At 43.6% G+C, this 24,538-nt stretch overlaps 1 protein-coding gene across 1 annotated transcript in view; it reads right to left on the reverse strand.

The window, feature by feature from the left end:
* Positions 1–224: 224 nt before the first annotated feature.
* LOC145349783 (glial fibrillary acidic protein-like) overlaps positions 225–24,538 on the reverse strand; it is a 95,463-nt gene continuing 71,149 nt past the window's right edge. Inside the window, exons 5-7 of the mRNA XM_080198328.1 lie at positions 13,582–13,668; positions 4,877–5,070; positions 225–334 (exon numbers count right to left, since the gene is read on the reverse strand). Of these exons, the coding sequence (XP_080054454.1) occupies positions 307–334; positions 4,877–5,070; positions 13,582–13,668 (309 nt within the window). The 3' untranslated portion in view covers positions 225–306. The remainder of the gene's footprint in view (positions 335–4,876; positions 5,071–13,581; positions 13,669–24,538) is intronic.

Here is a 24,538-nt window from a genome sequence, read left to right on the forward strand (position 1 = left end):
TTTCGAGCTGCACTCATCCAGCCAAGTGAAATGAATCCCATCAAACACTCCTGACTTGTGCTTGTAGACAGTGGGCAAACTTTGGAGTCAGCAGGTGAGTTACTCACTCCACAATTTCCAACCTCTGATTTGCTCCTGTCCCTACAGTATTTATATGGCTGACCCAGTTCAATTTCTGGTCAAAGGTAATCCCCCAGTTGTTGAAAGTGGGGGATTCAGTGATGGTAATGCAATTGAATGTTATGGAGAAATGGTTGAGTTCTCTCTTGTTGGAGATGGTCATTGTCTGGCACTTGTTGGAGATAGTCACTGTGTGGTTCTACTGGACTCTTTTCTATGCAAAAACACAAAAAAACCTGAACATTATCCATCTGAGCACTGAGTTTATGTGAAATGAATGCCCCCCCCCCCACAATTCCAAAGGTAGCCAGCACAGCTCATGCATATTGATCATTGAAAGAAACTCAGGAAAAACACAAGACTAGGTTTAAAAGCACATTCTTCAAACATTGGCAGGAAGTGCTGGCATTGTTGTACGAAACATTATCTCAACAGGCAACATATAATGATGGTTACACTGAAGTTCTTCAATGGTGTTACAGACAAGGGGGGATAATTTAAACAGCCCTGACTTCTCTCATTACCCATCCATAAACAGATGTTTTCAATTTCTGATTTTCTCTTTGTAAGTATTTTCTCCAAGCCTCTATAATAATCCCAGTAAACTCGAGATAAAAGTGTTTGTTTATTTTAACACACAAAATGGGAATTTCACAATGTCCCTGCCTTTTTGCTCACATATAGTAAAAGAGGGATGCGGGGAAGAAAAGGGTTCAGAATCAATAGTTCAATGGTGTATTCATTCAGATGATAGCAGACTAATTGCTGCAGGGTGATCTGTCGATCCAGAGCAAACAATTCCAGGATGGGAGAAGGAACGTAGAATTAGTGTTGAAGGCACAAATATATAAGTTCCAATGTTCTAGTAATTCACAATGTAGAGAAGGACCAGGCAATTTATCTGGAGACAGCTCTTTCCTCTGCTACCTGCTCAATGGTAAAATGGTAGGCAGAGGTGGGCTGATGCCTAGAGCCTGATTCTCTTCTGACGTCAAAGTGACTAAAGATATAATTCAAAAAATACATAATTCAAGGAATTCAGACAGCTCCAGTCTTAATCATGTGACAGGGTGGTTTTTGGGTGAACTATTTGGCAACCAGTTCCTAGTTAATACACATTGTGTTTTGCAGCAGGTAACAGCAGGGCCATTAGCTGCATTGTGGAAATTTGGAGTCAGCAACAACTGCCTTTATTCATAGCTGGCTTGAGCACATATCTTGTGTGTGTTGGCTTGACCGGAAGGAATGTTACAATCCAGGGGCTCTGAGGGGTTAGCCTTTGTTCATTTTCATAGTGTCCGGAAACTTCCAGAAGGCAACATGTCAGTTGGAGATGTTTTGTCTATCCAACAATTGTCCATTTTGAAAAACAAAACTTTTTTTTTAAGGTACATATTTTTCTTCCCATCTCCTGGCTGGGGCAAGGGTGTGAAAGATACTTTCATGTGTCACAGATAAGAGGCTGAGATGTTGCCACTTTTGTGGAAAGGGAAAATTGTACACAATGAACAAATACTTTTGATATGTCTTCCTCTTTCCTCTCTCTTACCACGATTGACAGGGCCCTCAACTCCTGCTCTCCCATTCCTCCCACAGTCACAACAGGGTTCAGCTTTGCCTTACTTTCCAACTCCCAGTTTCCACATTTAAGGATCATATTCCATCATTTGAGGGGTTCTATCCCGACACCATCACCACATCTTCCCCACCAGTCAGGGTTCTGAAAAGATTGTCACAGATGCTTCGGAAAGGACTGTTTGCTCTGCAACATGCAGGCCTACTCCTCGATCACCCATCTCACCCCCTTCCCAATAACTTTCAATGCAAGCGCAGGAGGTGCAACACCTGTCCTTTTACCTCCCTCCTTTTTTAACAACCAAAATCTGAAACTTTCCTTTCAGTTGGAAAAGTGACTTCCATGTGTTTCTTTCAATCGAGTATAGAAGATATATTTGTTGTTCCTGATGCAATGTCCCCTATTTTTGGAGACTAAATGCTAATTGGGTGACTGTTTTTGTTATCTTACAGGATTGAGACCACAGAGGTTCAGCAAACTAGGGAGCTTTATTAAGGAGATGTGTTCAGTCCTGGCTACAAACCTACTCTGCGCAGTTACCCGCATGAACAATTGGTAATGTCACTCCAGGGACATCATGCATGCATTATCTGAAAGTGTTCAGTCAGCTTCAGTGCTGCTGATGAGAAATCATCATAAACAACTATAAATACACAACATTTCCTTCCCTTTAAATTAAACGTTCCCAACGCATGTAAAGAAGTATAACATGAATAATCAATTAGGCAGATGATTTGGAAGTCAGCATTCTTTGAATGGTTGCTGGCAAACCTCAGGCATCTGCTTCTTGGCATTAATTGTAACCTCTGGTTTTCTCGGCTTTGTATGAAAATCATCGGTGGTTGCTTTGACTGGTGTTGACGTTGTGACTGGAGTTGACTCTGTGCTTGATCTGCAATTGAAGTGTTGCTTTCCCCAGTGGGTTCTGTTGGTGTCAGGTTTTCGGGAAAGTTCAGGTTGGAACTCGGCACAGACAGATTCGAATTCACTGCCTTGGTGGGATTTGAATTCCTGGTCCAGTAACATAATTACACTATCAGACCCTAATAATTGCTTGGTCAGAAGTCAAACTGGCCCATGGGAATTATTTCATACTGAAGTCAGTAATATAGCATCGAAAACAACATGGCACAATCAACAAATTCCCGGACTTGAGAAATCCTGTTACTGTAAAATCATAGTGCTGTCCAGACATGTTATTATTTCTCCCAACAAAGCATCCTAAATGGCTTCATACGGCCAATAGTAATGTTTACAATAGCAGCCTGGAATAAACATTAGCATTTCAGTTAACAGTTGTTCCCTAAGTAACTACCAGAAGTATTGCCTGCAGAGGCAGAAAATCTTAAGTTCAGTTGTAGCATATATCATAAATCAGTGATAGTCTCTTTTACAATAGAGAGTTGTCACAGGCACGACCTCTGACAAATGCAGTTAGGTATGGCTGTGCTCACGTTCTGCTATAGGGATATCAGTAAAAGGTACCATGGGTCTTTGGTGATGCCAGACAAGTCTGTCAAACCTACTTTGCTCCTCTTCTTCTAAAAAGCAAAGATATATAAGAAATCCTCGAGTGCTATCCATTGTGCCCTGTGTGAAATGTTTAATGGACAGAAAGTTCATAGTAGGAATCAATGAGACATTTTAGGATTGGTCGGCTGTAACCAATGGAATAAGCAGTGAGCAGAACGCAAAGAGGCTGTAGATGGATATAGGTTAGGCGAGTGTGAAGAACACAGCAGATGAAATACAATATGATGAAACGATCTAATTTGGTAGGTAAGAAAGTGTTTTTGATAAGACTTGGAAATGTTTGCATTCAGAAACATATGTCTCCTTGTACACAGAATCATAGAATGATGTGATTCTCATAGAATGAGGAAGTCATTCTATACTACCATTGTGTCTGTGCTGGCATCTGGCAAGAGCAACTAGTCTCATTCCCCAGCCTTTCCCCATAACCTGAAAATGTTTGCTTTTCACATATTTATCAAATTTCCCTTTGAAAGCCATTCTGATTCTGCATCCACCATACTCTCAGCAGAATAAAGGAAGCTTCATGAGAAAAGTCCACCCAAGGAATCCTGGTCAAAGTCCCAAAGCCAAAAGCAACAATGAAAAGTTGTCCCAAGATTATGTTGCAGTAGCATCTGCTCTCAGAAGGTCTGTTGGCAGCCAAGCGAAGCCTCAGCAAAGAGCTTGCTGCTCAACACTCTACCTACACCAGTGTTTTTCTCTAAGGGCTGAATTTAATATTTCCCACCAATGGGCTTAAAGATTCAGTGGGATGTTGGATGCTGGTGACACGGCAAGTAAAATTCAATGGGTGCTGTACCAGTCCACCCGTCCCCACTGCAACATTGCCAGCAGTGGAGGGGATGTGGGCAGGCAGCTCACTCAGGCTGAGTGAGGCCCTTTAATTACCAATGCTTTTTGGACAGCCTTATCCTGGTGCAGCTTAGATTTAATGGGCAGCAGGAGAAGCCCTTGCCAAGTTTCGTCTCCGGCAATTTTTCTTCTGTGTGCTGGGGGAAGATCTCTCTTAGCATTGGACAAGCACTTAGATCGGCAGTGATACTGGGCCGGTAAATGGGATCGGTTGGTAATTGATGGTCAACTTGACATGATGGGCCGAAGGTTCTGTTTCTGTGCCACATGACTCTATTCTAACAGCCTTTAGATTCAGACATTTCATCCTGATGTTTCATTGATTCTTCTGCTCCTCTTCCCATTATCTACGCAGTTTACTGCTGCTTCTGTTCCTTGTATCCTTCAATCGCTCATTCTGCCCTGCAGCCAACTGACCCTTCCGTTGTTGGTTTGTTCCCACCCTATGCACATGTATCCTTGCTGATTCCACTAGTCTGTCAATTAAACTAGTGGAAGGAATTGAAACATGTGGCATCTAAAATTGAACATAAATTTCTGTAAATATTACCAGCTTTAATTTGAGATTTGGATGACTAATTTAACTAGATAACTAATTTAAATAGAATGTGGCTGAGGCAATACACTGGGGAGTCCTTGAACATCTATAACTGTAAGATATTCCAAATGCATCTGTTTAACACCACAGAAACAATTTATTCTCACTTTTTCATAAGAAAACAATTATTTTAAAAAGCCACAAATGAAGTCCAGCTGATGTCTTTAGCAGACCTAGGAAATGTCAATACTAACCTTGCTTTCTTTTCCACTTGACCCAGTAAGTTTTTGTAAGCAGCAATCTCTTGCTCAAGCTGTGTCTTTACATTTAATAGCTCCTGGTATTCACTTGCATGGCGTACAATCCTTTTTTCCAGTACTTTACTGCACTCTTTCTGCCTGTATATGTCCTTGTCCTTTTCCAGCAATGAGTTCTTCATTAATTCATCCTTTTGAGAAATAGTAATTTCAAGTACACCAATTATGGATATGTTAAATACATTAGGATAGCATTCTTTTATTACCATCTAACCAAATACAGTGACAAAAATTGTGACATTAGTTTCATTAAACAGGTTTGTTAACTGAGTATCGATGATGAGAACCCAGTAGTTACCTGTCAGCTGATTATAGCATCTGAGCAAAAGATTATGGGGAAAATTCAGATTCAATTCATCAGGCACTGCTGAGAACTGCCGGTGGTTTGGCTTGCATGATTTATTTCAATGAGATAAACAAATGAATATTTCCTGTTGGATCAATTTGTGCTGGAACTTCATTCTAGTGCTGCTGAAATGGTGTATCATCAGAACTGTTGCTTTGGAGATGTTAAAACATCTCTCCATTTCCATCTATCCGTTCCTATCTATCCGGTGATCCCTCAGTGCCCTGAACAACAATCATCACACAAAAGATCTGCAGAACGTCACAGGAAAGCAAAAAGGTTGAACAGAGTGCAGATGAGACGGTGCACTGGGGAGAATCAGACCATTAAAATACAGCATAGCAGAGGCTGAGAACTGTAGAACTGGCTCATTTAAACAGAACACGCCAGAGGGAGGAGTTACAGAGCCTAACCTGAATGTAGGGAACAATCTGTGGAAGTGAAGACAGTGCCGAGCCTGAGGAATTTGACTAAGCGTAAACCATTTTAATTAAGTAAATAAATAATTATCCCTATCCATGTTTTTGTTAGCTCTAAACTTCCAACACATTCCTGGCTGATAGAAACATAGAAAATAGGAGCAGAAGAAGGCCATTCGGCCCTTTGAGCCTGCTCCACCATTCATTATGATCATGGTTGATCATCCAACGCAACAGCTTGACCCACCTTCCTCCCAGATCCTTTGATCCCCTTCGCCCTAAGTGCTATACCTAACTGCTTCTTGAAATGTTTTGGCCTTAACTACATTCTGTGGTAGTGTACTTCACAGGCTGACCACACTCTGAATGAAGAAATGTTTGCTCATCTCTGTCCTAAAAGGTTTACCCTATATCGTTAGACCCCTGGTTCTGGACACCCCCACCACTGGAAACATCCTTCCTGCATCTACTCTTCGTTAACTCCTAAAGTAATGTGCCCATGTTCTAACTTGCACCGAGTCCTGTTTACCATCACTCACGTGCTTACTGGCCATTTTTATTTTCAGATCCTCATTCTTGTTTTCAAGTCGCTTAGTGGTCTTACGGCGCCCTATCTCTGTAATCTAATCCATCCTTACAGTTCTCTGAGACATCTGTTCTCCTCTAACCCTGACCTTTTGTGCACCCCCGATTCTAACTGCTCTACTACTGGTGGCCCTAAACTCTGGATTACCTTTCCCACACCTCTTTGCTGCTCTATCTTGTTTTTCTACTGTAAGACTCTTGGTTATTTGGCCTACACCTCCTTATGTGGCTTGGTGACATTTTGTTTATAGCCTTCCTGTGAAGTGCCTTGTCACTTTTTATTATGCTGAAGGTACTATAATAATATAAATTGTTGTTGCAACTACTGATTATTTGAAATTAAATTAAAATCCATCTAAAATACTGGGCTGGATACGCCGACTTCGCCTGCAGCTGGGATTCTCCAGTCCCGCTGCAATGAATGGAGATTTGGCAGAGCTCCAAATTCTCCATTCTCGCTGGCAGCGACAGCAGGGCCTGAATGGTCAGAGAATTCCGGCCATTATACAGAGATTTAAGTTATTCTGCTGCTAACTAATGCAGACAAATAATGGTTACTACTGCACAGACTGCAGTTTGTGAGTGTTTGTACGCAGTGAGATTTGTCCTGGATTTCCTCATCAGCTGGAAATGTCTGCCTCTAATCACTGCAGGTCAGTCACTGAGCTGCAATATGAGTTTGAGACACTCAGTAAATACTATTAGGGAAGAGGAGGAATTTCCAGATAGTTTTCCTTAAAATAGCTATACCTCAGTAAATAGCATAGGTACAGGAAGAGGACAGCAAGATAAACCTATCAAAGATACCTACAAAGCTTTACATATAATTTAAATAATGTAAAGCTCCAAAATTATGCAAACAATTTGAATCTCTACACGATATTAAGATCAACATTCTGGGTTTATCCATAAATGGATTGGTTCTCTCCTGGAATAAAAGCTTAAAAAATTCTGAATATTAAGTCTAAAGAATGGAAAACATGCGGGGATTTTCCACAGCCATTTTCTGGGATGGAAATGGCAAATCCCACAATAGATGTTGGTGGGATTTCCTGTTCAGGTTGTTCAAGACCTCCCACCAATGATGTAGAAGAATCCCAATGTTGAACATCAGGATGCCCATTTGAATACAGTTAAAATTAATTATCAGGCCTTTACATAAGGGCAAGCTGATGACTCCCTTGCAAAATAGATGTACCATTTTAGATACCATTGAGGGAAATGATCTCTCAGGATAACAGCAGCAGCCTAATTCATAGCACTATGGAAGGCTTTGTTGCACAGGGGAGGAGAAAAAGGTGCAGGAATGCAATAATCAGAGGATTCAATTGTGAGAGGAATAGACAGACATTTCTGTGATCACAAAAGAGACTCCAGGATGGTATACCTCCCTAGTACTAGAGTCAAGGTTGTCTCAGAGTGTTTGCAGGACATTCTAAATGGGGAGGGTGAACAGCCAGTTGCCGTGATCTCCATTGGTACAAGCGACATAGGTTAAAAAAAAGGGTTGAGATCCTAAAAGCAGAGTATCAGAAGCAAGTTGAAAAGTAGCACCTTAAAGGTAGTTATCTCCGGATTACCACCAGTGCAGTATGCTACTTAGAGCAGAAACAGCAGGATATTAGGATGAATGTGTGGCTGAAAAGATGGTGTGAGGGGGAGGGTTTCAGATTTCAGAGGTATTGGGACCAGTTCTGAGGAAGGTGGGACCTGTACAAACTGGACAGGTTACACCTGGGCAGGTCTGGGACTGATGTGCACCTGGCAACCAGAACCCACAGAGGGGTTCAGCTCAATACTTGCTTCAAGCTGTGTCTTCTAATGTTCCCTTCCTGTTTCTGCTATATTCTATTGTGTCCTTATCTGACTCTGCCCCTTGGTTTCTCTATCACTTCTCTTATTCTCCTTGCTGTCTTTTCCCCTTGTTCTTGATTCCCCCCACTCTGAATCCTTACATGGGTTTCCATCCCCCTGCCATATTAGTTTAAACCCTTCCCAACCACACTAGCAAGTACCCATCCCCCAAGGACATCAGTCCCAGACCTGCCCAGGTGTAACCTGTCCAGTTTGTACAGGTCCCACCTTCCTCAGAACTGGTCCCAATACCCCAGAAATCTGAAACCCTCCCCCTCACACCATCTTTTCAGCCACATATTCATCCTAATAGCCTGCTGTTTCTACTCTAAGTAGCATATTGCACTGGTGGTAATCCGGAGATAACTGCCTTTAAGGTCCTACTTTTCAACTTGCTTCTGATATTCTGTTTTTAGGACCTCAACCCTTTTTTTTAACCTATGTCGTTTGTACCAATGTATATCACAACAACTGGCTGTTCACCCTCCCCACTCAGAATGTCCTGCAAACACTCCGAGACAACCTTGACCCTAGTACTAAGGAGGTATTATACCATCCTGGAGTCTCTTTTGCGGTCACAGAAACGTCTGTCTATTCCCCTCACAATTGAATCCTCTGATTATTGCATTTCTGTACCTTTTTCTCCTCCCCTGTGCAACAAAGCCATCCATAGTGCTATGAATTAGGCTGCTGCTGTTATTCTGAGAGATCATTTCCCTCAATGGTATCCAAAATGGTATATCTATTTTGCAAGGGAATAACCATAGGAGATTCCTGCACTGCCTACCTAGTCCTCTTGCTCTGCATGTGGTCACCCATTCCCTTCCTGCTTATGGAGTGTGAGCCTGCGGTGTGACCACCTCTCTATATGTGCTATTCCTAATATTCTCCACTTCGCGGATGCACCACAGTGTCCCCAAATGCTGCTCCAGTTCCGAAACTTGGCTTCCAGGAGCTGCAGCTGGAGAGTGTTCCTACACACTCATTGATCCTGGGAACTGAAAATGTTCCTGGTCTCCCAGATGGAGCAAGAAGAGCAGGCCACCGCTTGGAGCTCTTTTGCCATGTCTTGCCCATTTAAGTTAAATTAATCCTTTTAATATCAAACAATATCAACTAGGACACTTCTTCTCCGCTCTTTGTTGTTTAAAAATACATTTCTTACAAACAATGAATCACAGAACGATACCTTAATAATGATAACCAGCTGTCATAGTGAGTACTCACCCAACTGTGCTTTATTCACCCAAACAGTTACTTAGATTTCTTGGGAGATGGAAATTTGCACTCTTTTACAGTCCATTAACCATCTGGTTCTGCTCTTAAGATTCACTTTTCCTTTACTCCTTTATTCTCCTAGCTTTGTTCCCTGACTATTATCTTGTCCAGAGATTGTTGATGGGGGATTTGAGGAAAAACTTTTTTACCCAGAGGGCAGTGACCTTTACAAAATTATGAGGGGCATGGACAGAGTGAATTGTCCCTTTGGTAAGATGCAGCATGGGATCATGAAGGGCAGGTCATGTTTGGTGGAATTCTTTGAGAACATTACATGCGCAGTGGACAATGGGGAACCTGTGGATGTGGTGTATCTGGATTTCCAGAAGGCATTTGACAAGGTGCCATATCAACGGCTGCTGCATTAGATAAAGGTGCACGGTGTTATGGGTAATATATTAGCATGGATACAGAATTGGTTAACTAAAAGAAAACAATGAGTGCGGGTAAGTGAGTGTTTTTCTGGTTGGCAATCAGTGACTAGTGGTGTGCCTCAAGGATCAGTGGTGGGACCGCAATGGTTTATGATTTACATAGATGATTTGGATTTGGGGACCAAGAATAATGTCTCAAAATTCACAGTGACACTAAGATGAGTGGCAGAGCAAAGTATGCAGATGACACTGAAAGTCTGCAGAAGGATATAGATAGTCTAAGAGAGTGGGCAAAGGTCTGGCAGATGGAGTACAATGTAGGTAAATGTGAGGTCATTGATTTTGGTAGGAATAAGAGCAAAATGGACTATTATTTAAATGGTAAAATATTGCAGCATGCTGCTGTGCAGAGGGACCTGGGTGTCCTTGTGCAAGAATCACAAGGAATTGGTTTGCAGGTGCAGCAGGTAATTAAGAAGGCAAATGGAATTTTGTCCTTCATTGCTAGAGAGATGGAGTTTAAAAACAGCGAGGTTATGTTGCAGCTGTATAAGGTGCTGGTCAGGCCACACCTGGAGTACTGTGTACAATTTTGGTCTCCTTACTTGAGAAAGGATATACTGGCACTGGAGAGGGTGCAGAGGAGATTCATAGGTTGATTCTGGAGTTGAGAGGGTTCGCTTAAGAGGAAAGACTGAATAGACTGGTGCTATACTCATTGGAATTTAGAAGAATAAGGGGAGATCTTATAGAAACATATAAGATTAGGAAGGGAATAGACAAGATAGAAGCAGAGAAGTTGTTTCCACTGGCAGGTGAAACTAGAACTAGGGAGCATGGCCTCAAAATAAGGGGGAGCAGATTTAGGACTGAGTTAAAGAGGAACTTCTTCAATTAAGGGGTTGTGAATCTGTGGAATTCCCTACCTAGTGAAGCAGTTGAGGCTACCTCATTGAATGTTTTTAAGGCAAGGATAGATAAATTTTTGAACAGTAAAGGAATTAAGGGTTATGGTGATTGGACGGGTAAGTGGAGCTGAGTCCACTAAAAGATCAGACATGATCTTATTGAATGGCAAAGCAAGCTCGAAGGGCCAGATGGCCTACTCCCGCTCCTAGTTCTTATGTTCTTACGGATAGTCAGAAGCTTTCTCCCAGGGTGGAAGAGTCAATTACTGGGGGGCATAGGTTTAAGGTGCAAGGGGCAAGGTTTAAAGGAGATGTACAAGGCAAGTTTTTTACACAGAGGGTGGTGGGTGCCTGGAACTTGCTGCCGGGGGAGGTAGTGGAAGTGAATATGATAGTGAATTTTAAGGGGTGTCTTGACAAGTTGTAGGTAAAATGTTAGAATCCATCATCAAGGAGGAAATAGCGAGGCATCTTGAGGGGAATTCCTTGATAGAGCAGACGCAGCACGGTTTCATTAAAGGGAAGTCGTGTCTGACAAATTTACTGGAGTTCTATGAGGATGTGCCTAGGGCGGTGGATAGAGGAGAGCCGGTGGATGTGGTCTTTCTGGATTTTCAGAAGGCGTTTGACAAGGTACCTCACAAGACGTTATTGCAGAAGGTCAGGGGACATGGCGTTAGCGTGGATAGAGGATTGGTTGTCAAATAGGAGGCAGAGAGTGGGGGTCAATGGGTGCTATTCAGATTGGCGGATGGTGACTAGTGGAGTGCCCCAGGGGTCGGTGCTGGGGCCTCAGCTATTTACCATTTATATAGATGATCTGGAGGAGGGAACCGAGTGTATGGTGTCGAAATTTGCTGATGACACCAAGATTGGTGGAATGGCAAATTGTGCAGAGGGTGTGGAGAGTCTGCAGAAGGATCTAGATAGGCTGGGCGAATGGGCCAGGAACTGGCAAATGGAATTTAATGTTGGCAAGTGCGAAGTGGTCCACTTTGGTAGGAATAATGGTAGGAAGGATTATTACTTACGTGGAGAAAAACTGCAGCAGGCGACGGTGCAGAGGGACCTCGGGGTCCTTGGGCATGAGTCGCAAAAACCCAGCCTGCAGGTGCAGCAGGTGGTCAGGAAGGCGAATGGGATGCTGGCCTTCATAGCGAGGGGGATTGAATATAAAAGTAGGGAGGTCTTGCTGCGGCTGTATAGGGCATTGGTGAGGCCGCAGCTGGAGTACTGTGTGCAGTTTTGGGCGCCGTACTTATGCAAGGATATTTTGGCCTTGGAGGGAGTGCAGAGGAGGTTTACTAGGCTGATGCCGGAGTTGAGGGGGTTGAGCTATGAGGAGAGGCTGAATAAACTAGGCTTGTACTCGTTAGAGTTTAGAAGAATGAGGGGAGATCTCATTGAGACGTATAAGATGATGAATGGGATGGATAGGATAGAAGTGGAGAGACTCTTCCCGCTCAGAAAGGATAGTAGGACTAGGGGGCACAGCCTCAAGATAAAGGGGGGGCGGTTTAGAACGGAGTTGAGGAGGAACTTCTTCACTCAAAGGGTGGTGAATCTCTGGAATTCTCTGCCCGTTGAAGTGGTGGAGGCTACCTCGCTAAATATTTTTAAGACGCGGGTTGATGGGTTTTTGATAAGAGAGGGGATTAAGGGTTATGGGGAGAGGGCGGGAATGTGGAACTGAGCCACGACAGATCAGCCATGATCTTATTGAATGGCGGGGCAGGCTCGAAGGGCTAGATGACCTACTCCTGCTCCTATTTCTTATGTTCTTGTGTTCTTAAGTACATGAATAGGATGGGAATAGAGGGATAAGGTCCCGGAAGGGTAGGGGATTTTAGTTCAGTCGGGCAGCCTGTTTCCGTGCTGTAATTTTCTTTGTTCTTTGTGACTGTCTGGAATGTGCTTGGACAGTAGTGGAGGTGGGATGCCTCACATCCTTTAAGATGTACCTGGATGAGTACTTGGCACACTATAATATTCAAGACTATGGGCCAAATGCTGGCAAGTGGGATTAGGCAGGTCAGGGCCTTTCGTGCATCGGTGCAGAGTTGATGGGCTGAAGGGCCTCTTCTGCAAGATAGTATTCTATGATTCTGTGACTAGCGTCAAATGTGGGAGAGATGCAGTCTGTGATTGGAGAAGCAACAAACACCAATTGTGGTGAGTTTGCTGGAGAGAGGGAGGTTTTTTTTTCGGGGGAACCAGAGAGCTGATTCCTGGTGTGGGAGAGAACCAGAGTGCCATGGCCTGGGGACGGACCAGAGTGCCGATGTTCCATGGCAGCTAAGGGTGTGGGGCCCAGGATCAGTTAAAATGCCAAGGCCCAGGGACATACAAGAGTGCTGGAACCCTGTGGCAAATGCTGGGGCCTAGCAGGGACGAAAATAGTGCCAGGGCCCTAGGATGGGGTGAACAAGAGCATCAGAGCCCAAGGAAAGCAGTGTGCCAGAGGAGAGACGGGGTCCAAAATGCTGCAGGGATTTTGGGGAAGAGACTGGCTCACACGTAGGGGAGATTGAGAGAGCGAATGTGGGTTAGAGTGTGTGTGTGAGCTAGACAGTGAGTGTATATACAAACAGAAGTGACAGAGTGAGTGGGTGTGCATGTGGAGTGAAAGGGTGAGTGTGTGTCTGCCTTCCAGCCTGGGTTTCTTATCACCATACGCAAGCACTTTCATACAAATTGGTAAACAGTGTACAAAAGATGAGGAAGAGAGAGAATCCATTAGGTTACTAGAGTGACAATAAGTTACGGGTAAAATTTTTTGTGAACCCAGACATTCCAAGAGTGGGGGAGGGTTGACATGTAGCAGTAACTTCAAACAAAATCAATACATCACAGAAATTCCACCTGGTAAGACACTTACTTTCAATTTGAGCTCATTCGCCTCTTTACGATAGCAGTCTAGTTCCTTTTTTGCATTTTGCAATGCCAAATTGTTTGCTTCCTCAAACTGTGAATGCAACAAGCGTAAATTATGCACTGTGTATGAAAACCTATTATTCATTCTTTGTAATAAGAGTATCTGGATTTTCGCACGCACTTCAACAAAAATATAGGTTTACTTACCACACAGTCACCAGGTTATCTAACTAAATGAGAAAAATCAGAGCCATTCAATAATTCTATAGCAAGTTTTACTCATGATCAGAAAAATCCTTTGTTGGATACTAGTCCATCGGCTATCAGCCTGTTTATTTCTCCAAGCTAGCTTTTAGTGTTAGCTCCAAGCAAGTGTTAGCTTTTAGGCAGTATAGTTCATTAGGTTTGATTCTAGGTAGGGAGCTGGAATTACAATTTCAGGGGTCTTTAGTTGAACAGTCATACAGGTGAGCAAGTTCCTGTATAAAGGTGAGATTTCAGGAAAGGTGGTAACTTTGACAGCTTCAAAGGCAGCTTAGATTATTGTTGCTGAATAAGGAGGTATATATAACATTTATTCTCTCTTTCTCTAGCCTGAGACACAGAAAAACTTCAGGAAGAGAAATGTAGCCTGTAACAGGATCAGTCACAATTTTAATTCAGCTAAATTAAAAATTTGTTATTATTTAGCAAAGGATATTGTGATCTCAATTCCACTTTTCTGTCTGCCCCCGTAACTTTTGACAGATATCACAGTCTATCAAAGGCCTGCCTAACAAGGCCTTGAATAAATTCAATGACCCAGTCTCCACTACTCTCCAGAGAGGAAAATTTCACATCCTAATGACCCTATGAAAGAAAACAATTCTCATCATCTCACTCTTAAGAGGGAAAGAGGTCTCTCTTAAACAATTTCCTTAATTCTCGCTTCTTGCGGTAGACAGAGGGGAACAGGTGGATGTGGTGTTTTTAGATTTCCAAAAGGCGTTTGATTAGGTGCCTCACAAAAGGTTGCTACAGAAGGTTCGGGTACACGGAGTTGGAGGTAAGGTGTTAGCGTGGGTAGAGGATTGGCTGTCTAATAGGAAGCAAAGAGTTGGTATCTGTGGGTACTATTCTGGTTGGCAGTTGGTGACTAGTGGAGTGCCGCAGGGATCGGTGCTGGGGCCTCAACTGTCTACCATTTATATAGATGATCTGGAGGAGGGGGCTGAGTGTAGGGTGATGCAATTTGCTGATGACACGAAGATGAGTGGAAAAGCAAATTAAGTGGACGGTGTGGAAAGTCTGCAGAGAGATCTGGATAGGCTGAGTGAGTGGGCGAGGACCTGGTAGATGGATTATAATGTTAGCAAGTGTGAGGTTATCCACTTTGGCAGAAATAATAGTAGGAGGGATTATTATTTAAAAGGCGAAAAGCTGCAGCATGCTACGGTGCAGAGGGACCTGGGGGTCCTTGTGCATGAGTCGCAAATACCCAGACTGCAGGTGCAGCAGGTGATCAGAAGGCGAATGGAATGGTGGCGCTTATAGCGAGGGGGACAGAATATAAAAGTAGGAAGGTCTTGCTGCAACTGTACAGGGTACTGGTGAGGCCACAGCTAGAGTACTGTGTGCAGTTTTGGTCGCCGCACTTGCGGAGGGATGTATTGGCCTTGGATGGAGTGCAGAGGAGGTTCACTGGGCTGATACCGGAGATGAGGGGGTTGGCCTATGAAGAGAGACTAAATAGACTGGGTCTGTACATGTTGGAGTTTAGAAGGATGAGGGGGGATGTTATAGAGACGTATAAGATAATGAAAGGGATGGATAGGGTAGAGGTAGAGAGATTCTTCCCGCTTAGAAAGGATAAGCAGGACTAGAGGACACCACCTCAAGATAAGGGGGGGTAGTTTAGATCAGAGTTGGGGAGGAACTTCTTCACTCAAAGGGTGGTGAATCTCTGGAATTCTCTGCCCGTTGAAGTGGCGGAGGCTACCTCGCTAAATATATTTAAGTCACGGGTAGATAGGTTTCTGACAGACTCGGGAATTAAGGGTTATGGGGAGAAAGCGGGAAAGTGGAACTGATCCACTTCAGATCAGCCATTATCTTATTGAATGGTGGGGCAGGCTCGAAGGGCTAGATGGCCTACTTCTGCTTCTATTTCTTATAGAACATAGAACACTACAGCACAAACAGGCCCTTCGGCCCACAAGTTGCGCCGATCACATCTATACCTACTAAGCCATAGACCTACCTATAACCCCCAATCCCATTAGATCCCATACACTCATCCAGAAGTCTTTTAAAAGACCCCAGTGAGTTTGCCTCCACCACCACCGATTGCAGCCGATTCCATTCACTCACCACCCTCTGAGTGAAAAACCTACCCCTAACATCTCCTCTGTACTTGCTTCCCTGCACCTTAAATCTGTGTCCTCTCATAGCGACCATTTCAGCCCGGGGAAATAGCCTCTGAGAATCCACCCTATCTATTCCTCTCAACATCTTATAAACCTCTATCAGGTCACCTCTCAACCTTCGTCTCTCCAGGGAGAAGTCCCAGCTCCCTCAACCTATCTTCATAAGGCATGCCTCCCAATCCAGGCAACATCCTTGTAAATCTCCTCTGCACCCTTTCAATAGCTTCCACGTCCTTCCTATAGTGAGGCGACCAGAACTGCACACAGTACTCCAAGTGGGGTCTGACAAGGGTCTTATAAAGTTGCAGCATTACCTCCTGACTCCGAAACTCAATCCCTCGATTAATGAAGGCCAGTACACCATATGCCTTCTTGACCACATCCTCCACCTGCGAGGCCGATTTAAGAGTCCTATGGACCTGGACCCCAAGATCCTTCTGCTCTTCAACACAGCTAAGACTCCTACCCTTGATATTGTACTCCTTCATCCCATTGGTCCTGCCAAAATGGACCACTACACATTTATCTGCGTTGAAGTCCATCTGCCACTTCTCCGCCCAGTCTTGCATCCTATCTATGTCCCGCTGCAACTTCTGACATCCCTCCAGACCATCCACAACACCACCAACCTTCGTATCATTGGCGAACTTACTAACCCATCCCTCCACTTCCTCATCCAGGTCATTTATGAAAATGACAAACAGCAAGGGTCCTAGAACAGATCCCTGGGGCACTCCACTGGTGACCGACCTCCATGCAGAAGAAAACCCATCCACAACCACTCTCTGCCTTCTGCAGGCAAGCCAGTCCTGGATCCACAAGGCCAAAGCCCCTTGGATCCCATGCCCTCTCACCTTCTCAAGAAGTCTTGCATGGGGGACCTTGTCTTATGTTCTTATGTTCTCCCACAGTGGAAACATCCTCATGGTATCTACCTTAAGTCCCTTCAAAATCTTATGGGTGGGTTTTTCCGTCCATTCCTGCCAGCAGCATCTTCCAGTCCTGCCGAAGGCGACGCCTGCGGCAGATTCCCTGGTGTTGGGTGGGCAAGCCATACAAAACACCACAGACATCGGCGGAACCAGAAGGTTCAACCAGTGGCCAATGGTTTACGCCAGCAAACACGCTGCGGGGGGGAATTTCACCACCTCTCGTTCTTCTAAACTCCAATACGTATAAGCATGGAGTAAGTCCTTTATTCCAGGAATGCGTCAAGTGAACCTTCTCTGAACTGTTTCTAAAGCAAGGGGCGGCACGGGAGCACAGTGGTTAGCACTGCTGCTTCACAGCGCTAGGGACCCGGGTTTGTTTCCCGGCTTGGGTCACTATCTGTGTGAAGTTTGCACGTTCTCCCCAAGTCTGCATGGGTTTCCTCTGGGTGCTTTGGTTTCCTCCCACATTCTGAAAGACATGCTGGTTAGGTGCATTGACCCGAACAGGCGCTGGACTGTGGTGACTAGGAGAATTTAACAGTAACTTCATTGCAGTGTTAATGTAAGCCTTACTTGTGACTAATAAATAAACTTTAACTTTATTTCTTTTCAAATAAGGGGACCAAAACTGTATACAGTATTCCAGGTGTGGTTTCTACAATATCCTTTACAACTACTGTAAAACGTCCCAATTTTATATTCCATTCCTCTTGTAATAAACTCCAACTTTTCAACTGCCTTTTAATCACTTGCTGTACTTCGAGATTTAGAAGGGATTTGAGGAAAAACCTTTTCCTCAGAGGGTGGTGGGAATCTGAAACGCATTGCCTGAAAGGATGATAGATGCGAACCCTCACAAAATTTAAGAAGCATTTTGATGAGTACTTGAAATGCTGTATCATACAAGGATACCACCAAGTGCTGGAAAATGGGACTAGAATAGATAGGTGCTTGATGGCCGGCAGAGACACGATAGACCATAGGGCCTCTTTCTGTGCTGTAAAATTCTGTCAGGACACCCAGATCCCTCGGTACCACTGAATTCCGTAATCTCTGTCCATTTAAATAACATACTGCTTTTCTCTTCTCCTGCCAAAGTGGGTAAGTTCACATTTTCACACATACATCAAATTTTCACTCCACGTGTCAAACTTCTGTCCACTCATTTAATCTATTGATATCCCTTTGCTGATTTTCTGCCACCTCTTGACAACTTACTCTCCTACTTACTTGGTGTCATTGGCATATTTAGCTATCATGTATTTGCTCCCTTCAACTGTGAAGACAGACACAAAACATTTGTTCAACGCCATTCCTTCATTCCCCATGATAAGTTCTCCCACCTCTGTTACTTTAGCTACACTCTTCCTTTTAATATATGCTTATAAAAGCTGTACAAGTTAAGGCCATCCAGTGGCCTTCCCATCATAGATTTGATGGAGGATGGAGGCAGGAAGACAGCAGGTCTCCACCTGCCAGACTCATGCTCCCATCCATAAGACTCACTGTGGCACAGCTTGTGTCCTCTGACACTATATGTGTTGAATATATGGGGTTCTATTATATAAGGAATTCCAGGATTCTGACACAAAGAACATTAATCGTGTGATTCCCACTAACTTCAGCCCTAGCCTGGATGTCATCAAAATGTTGCAAGATGTGGGCAAAGACTATTGTGTGTATGACTACTGTCTTTGTCCACATCTTGCAACATTTTGATGATATTCAGGCTGAAGCTGAAGTCAGTGGGAATCACACAATTAGTGTTCTTTCATTGTCATTGTATCAAAATCCTGGTGATTTGCAAATTGAACATTGCAAAATCATCAACCTGTTATCCACTTAAATCTTATGATGGATGGATGGTCATTAATGGAAGAAATTGTGCTTTGGCTCTACAGGTTAAGGAAAAACGAAAAGCTTTAAAGTAATTAAACCAAGAGTGAGCAAGAAGTAATGTGTGGAAAGACATTAGAGTGGAAGCATAGGGTAGGTTGTGTGGCCTGAATAATCTCCCTGTTCTTTATCCCATCAGTAAAAAGTCTGACAACACCAGGTTTTAGTCCACTAAAACCTGGTGTTGTCAGACTTTTTACTGTGTTTACCCCAGTCCAACGCTGGCATATCCACATCATGACTTTATCCCATCATACAGGGTTAAAGTTACAAATTGAATGAACTGGAGGTAAGACATGATAGTCATCACTGTAACCATTCTCAGTTATCATTACTGAGACACGGGCTGGAACTTTACCATCACACCTGCCATGGGAATTGGAGCGAGCACAGGGAGAACTGTGAAAAGATCTGTTGGCCTTGGGTAGAATTTTATGTTTTTGGGATGAACGAGGCTGTAAAATTCCACCTAAGAGTTGAATTTTCACTTCAGAAACAGGAAACAAGAAGTGGGTGTATTTCTGAGTCAGAAACCTATCTCTTGTGGGAAGCTCTTAAAAGTTCACATTTTCTCAGGGGTGAATTAATTTATAGGGAGGCGGGTCTCCTGTACACTCACAGCCAATGTAGGGCAGGAGCAGAGGCGAGTCAGATCAAAGCCTATCCTGGGGAAAACATTTATGGTTTGCGTGAAAGCTTTCCACTGCAACAGAGGGAAATGAGTAGGAAAGCTGGACACTTGGAATCCAAGACAAATTCTCATATCACCAATGCCAACCTGGATCTAATGCTCGAGTCTGTAAGGGAGAGAAAGAAGTCCCTTTAAACCAGAGGATGGCAGTAAGAGACTATACCTTGTGTTGTGCAGCAATGACACTTCTCTCTCCCATGCCATCTTGCTCTGTCTTTTCGTCTTTTACCTATTCATCTTCTACCGATGAGCTGTCTCATTCCAGAGACTCCTCTTTCTCAAGGTCCACACTTCTCTGGAGGGCAGCAGGCTACCGCCATGACCAAGATCCTTACAGGAAGGTATTGGAAACCACCACCTAACCGGTCCAGGCACAGCAATCACATTTTCAGAAACTCGATGGTCTGGTCACTGGTTGTCTGCCAATCAGGTGGCATTGATTGTGTAAATTCTTTCTGGGCACCCTACAGGTATTAATAGCTACCTCTGCCAGGGATTCTCCTGTTCTCCAGGATCCATTCCAGCACCTGGAGGATTGGAGTGACGATGTGAGACAGCGTGGACTAGCGGAGGGTAAAGGAGCCATGGCAGTTGCCAAGACATAGTGAGCGCACACAGAGAAAAGGTTTGTAATCACAGACCAACAGGATGTTGAGGGAGTGATGCCAGTCCTGCAGGTGGATCTCATTGGCCAGTCACTGGATGTCTCAATGACACATGGGTGCAGTTGATGACACTCTGAACCTGGAGAAATCCAACGATGGAGACCACCTGTCTTTGTAAAGTTGTATGTTGTTAAATAATTGTATTGTCCAGCTTTGGCAAAGGAAGCATAGTGATCAGGGAGATGCAGTTGTGTAAAACCAATTTTAAGATGTCACTTAGGGTCCAACAGTTGATCGTCAGAAACAAAGTAGCATAAATGCACAGTGACTTTGATGGCTATCTGCAGAGCAGAGAGACCAGTACAGTGAAGGCAGGATTTTAGTGACAACAGCATTTGTCTGTGAGAAGAGATTGTAGCACTTGTTCTTCAGTCATCTCCAGGTAGCTCTATTTTTGGCAGTCGATCCTTTGTTGATGGATTGGCCCGTGTTGTCTTCTTGTTCTTCTTTCCTCTCCTGTGGCTCCCTGCAAAGCCAGTTGCTCCTCATTACTACTGAGCCCAAAATTTGACAGAAATACCCCGAATGCCCTCTGGGTAGCTGGTCACCTAACTGCACCCCATGGTTCTGATCCTATGATGTTGGGGCAGGGGGGGAAGTGAGGGGTGCAAACTGCATTCAAAGCCCAGGACCTGCTGAGATTTTCCAGCACTTCTGTTTTCGTTACAGATGCTATTTGCCTTTATTCAAAGCCAGGGATGCGTGCCTACTATTCTTGACACCTGTCCAGCACCAAGAGCATTGCTTAACAGGTGTCCGGTCCTCCTTTGCCTTGCAGGCTTATGGGACCCTACCTGCCAACCTTTAGCTGGTTAGCTTCTTAAGATGCAGATAACCTGTTTGACTTTTTAAAAATTACACCTTCTAGCACTTGCAGACTTGATAAGTTAACTACAATATTTTAATTGGTCTGAGCTGAAGGAAGACTCTTCAACCCACACTGTTCATTACTGCCAGCTCTGAGAACAGCATCTTGAAATTAACACACCACTCACCTTCACTATTTTTTAATGCCCACCAATCCTGTTGTCATCTTCAAAAGACTGTTAAAATTCAATCCATGACTATAGTCAGGACTGAGATCTAAATATACCAGGTTTATAGTCAATGGAAAAATGGCAGAGTGGAGGGACAGTTTTAGAAATAAAGGATGAAGTCACTTCAATGATTAGAGAAGGTATAATGAGAGAGAAACAGGCAATATAGACCTATGGATGCAATTAAGAAATTCTAAAATATTTAAGACAGTGCTGGGTGCTGTACAGAGACCCCTTGGTAACAGGTGTGAAGTGTCTGATTGTATAAATGTAAAGAGTTAAAATTGCCACAAACATGTAGCAAAGTCATGGCAGTTTGAATGAAAAATTTAAATTTCATATGGATTGTGATCAGCCAACTTGCTGCACACACCAGAAAGATGGTGAAATCTGGTGAACTGGTGCGACGACAACAATCTCTTCCTCAATGTCAACAAAACAAAGGAGATTGTCATTAACTTCAGGAAGTATAGTGAAGACCATGCCCCCATCTACATCAACGAAGTAGAAATGGTTGAAAGCTTCAAGTTTTTAGGTGTCCAGATCACCAACAACCTGCCTTGGACTCCCAGGCCGACACAATAGTTAAGAGAGCCCACCAATGCCTCTACTTTCTCAGAAGACTAAGGAAATTTGGCATGTCAGCTATGACTCTCACCAACTTCTACAGATGCACCATAGAAAGCATTCTTTCTGGTTGTATCACAGCTTGATATGACTCTTGCTCTGCCCAAAACCGCAAGGAACTACAAAAGGTCGTGAATGTAGCCCAATCCACCATGCAAATCAGTCTGCCATCCATTGAATCTTGTACACTTCTCGTTGCATCAGCAAAGCAGCCAGCATAATTAAGGACCCCATGCACCCCGGACATACTCTCTTTGACCTTCCTCCATCGGGAAAAAGATGCAAAAGTCTGATGACATGTACCATAACTAGAGTACTGTGGGCCCGCAACTAGAGTACTGTGCGCCCACAACTAGATTACCATGTGCAATTTTGGTCCCCTTATTTGCGGAAGGATATACTGGCCTTGGAGGGAGTACAGAGAAGGTTCACCAGGTTGATACCGGAGATGAGGGAGTTAGCTTACGAGGAGAGATTGAGTAGATTGGGCCTGTACTCGTTGGAGTTTAGAAGGTTGAGGGGTGATCTTATAGAGACATATAAGATAATGAAGGGGCTAGGTAGAGGCAGAGAGGTTCTTTCCACTTAGAAAGGAAACAAGAACTAGAGGACACAGCCTCAAAATAAGGGGGAGTCAGTTTAGAACAGAGTTGAGGAGGAACTTCTTCTTTCAGAGGGTAGTGAATCTCTGGAATTCTCTGCCCATTGAATATGTTTAAGTCACAGGTAGATAGATTTCTGATCAATAAGGGAATTAAGGGTTATGGGGAGAAGGCGCGTAAGTGGAACTGAACCACTTTTAGATCATCTATGATCTTATTGAATGGAGGGGCAGGCTCGAGGGGCTAGATGGCCTACTCCTGCTCCTATTTCTTATGTTTTTATGTACCAACCGACTCAAGAACAGCTTCATCCCTGCTTCTGTCAGACGTTTGACTGGATCTACTTTAAGTTTATCTTTCTCTACACCCTAGATATGACTGTAACACTTCACTCTGCACTCCCTCGTTTCCTTCTCTATGACTAGTATGCTTTGTCTGTATAGCTCACAAGAAACAATACTTTTCACTGTATGCTAATATATGTGACAATAATAAATCAAATCAGATCAAAAATTTCTTGAGTGTTTTTGGATATTTTTCTGCAGCAATATTCCTAAAACCAAACAGGGGTATAGCATATTAGACTTAGTAATTGTTATTAAACCAAATTTAGTTAATAGCCCAACTACATATGAATATTAACCTAACAGGTCATAACATGATTGCATTTAAAGGGAGAAATGTGAAATGCTATGGATTCTAAATTTCTACGAGGATAATTGTCCATAGTAAATGGAGCATATCTTATATTTGTTCATGGATAAAATAACAGAAGATTAGTCTTCGCATTATCAGTTTCTCAAAGCATGATGACTTGTGTGTCCTCAGGTGACTCCCCAGACCAATCCTGAGCCACAGGATTTTGAGCAAATAGAAGAGAGTTTGCCCTGAGGAAGGAGGTTTCTTGAGCCAGGAGTCTATTCTGTTGTCTCTCCTTCAATTTGGTCACCTCTCTGCAGCAAGGTTTATCTGGTCAGCTTGTTGGATGAGCATGGTTTGCAGCAAGTTCCTTCCATGCACCTTTTCAACGAGGATTTCAGAGCATTCTTAAAACATTTTCTCTGTCTTGCTTGAGATCAGGCACCATTCTGAAGTTGTGATTAAGAGTTTCTGCTTCAGAAGTTCATGAATTGGCATGTGGGTGCAATATCCAGACCAGAAGGAGGGATTTTGCATGTTGGTGATTGAGGAATTGGCTTTGGTGTGGATGCTGGGATTCATTTGCTTGTCCTCCCACTTGATACATGAACACATGAATAGGACGTAATAGAGGGATAAATACATGAATAGGATAGGAATAGAGGGATACAGTTCCTGGAAGGGTAGGGGTTTTAGTTCAGTCGGGCAGCATGATCGGTGCAGGCTTGGAAGGCTAACGGGCTTGTTCCTGCGCTGTAATTTTCTTTGCTCTTTGACTTTGAGTGTCCCACGGAGACATTGCTGGTGGAAATTCTCCAGATGCCCTGTGGTGCCTTTCGTCGGTGAGGTAAGTCTCATGGCCACATAGATCATTGGAACATGAATAGATCATTCAGCCCATCGAGCCTGCCCTACATTCAATATGATCATGGCTGATTGGACACTTCAATTCCTTTTACACCCACTGTCCGCATAAGTCGTTATGTTATTGTTCATCAGCAATGTATCTCTGTTTTAAATACCCTCAATGGCTGAGCTTCCACTATCCTCTGCTGTAGAGAATTCCAAAGATTCACAATTCTCTGTGTAAAGAAACATCGCTTTTTCTGGATCTTAAGTGATGCCCCTTCTTATTTTGAAATTGTGCTCCCTGGTTCTAGACTCCTCAACTAGGGGAAACGCTTACCTGCGTCTACCCTGACTCTTCCTTAAGTATTTTGACTCCAAAAATATTCGGGTTAGTTAGGTGAATTGGCCATGCTAAATTGCCCCTTATTCAGGGGGATTAGCAGGATAAATACGTCTGGTTATGGGGATAGGACCTGGGTGAAATTGTTGTCAGTGGAAACTCAATGGGCCGAATGGTCTCCTTCTGCACTGTAAGGATTTTATGATTTTGTAGGTTTTGAAGAGACTACTGCTCATTCTTCAAAGATCGAGAGAATACAGGTCCTGTTTTCCCAAACA

Source organism: Carcharhinus amblyrhynchos, chromosome 11 (assembly GCF_965287045.1).
Source record: "Carcharhinus amblyrhynchos chromosome 11, sCarAmb.v2.hapA, whole genome shotgun sequence".
NCBI lineage: Eukaryota > Metazoa > Chordata > Chondrichthyes > Carcharhiniformes > Carcharhinidae > Carcharhinus > Carcharhinus amblyrhynchos.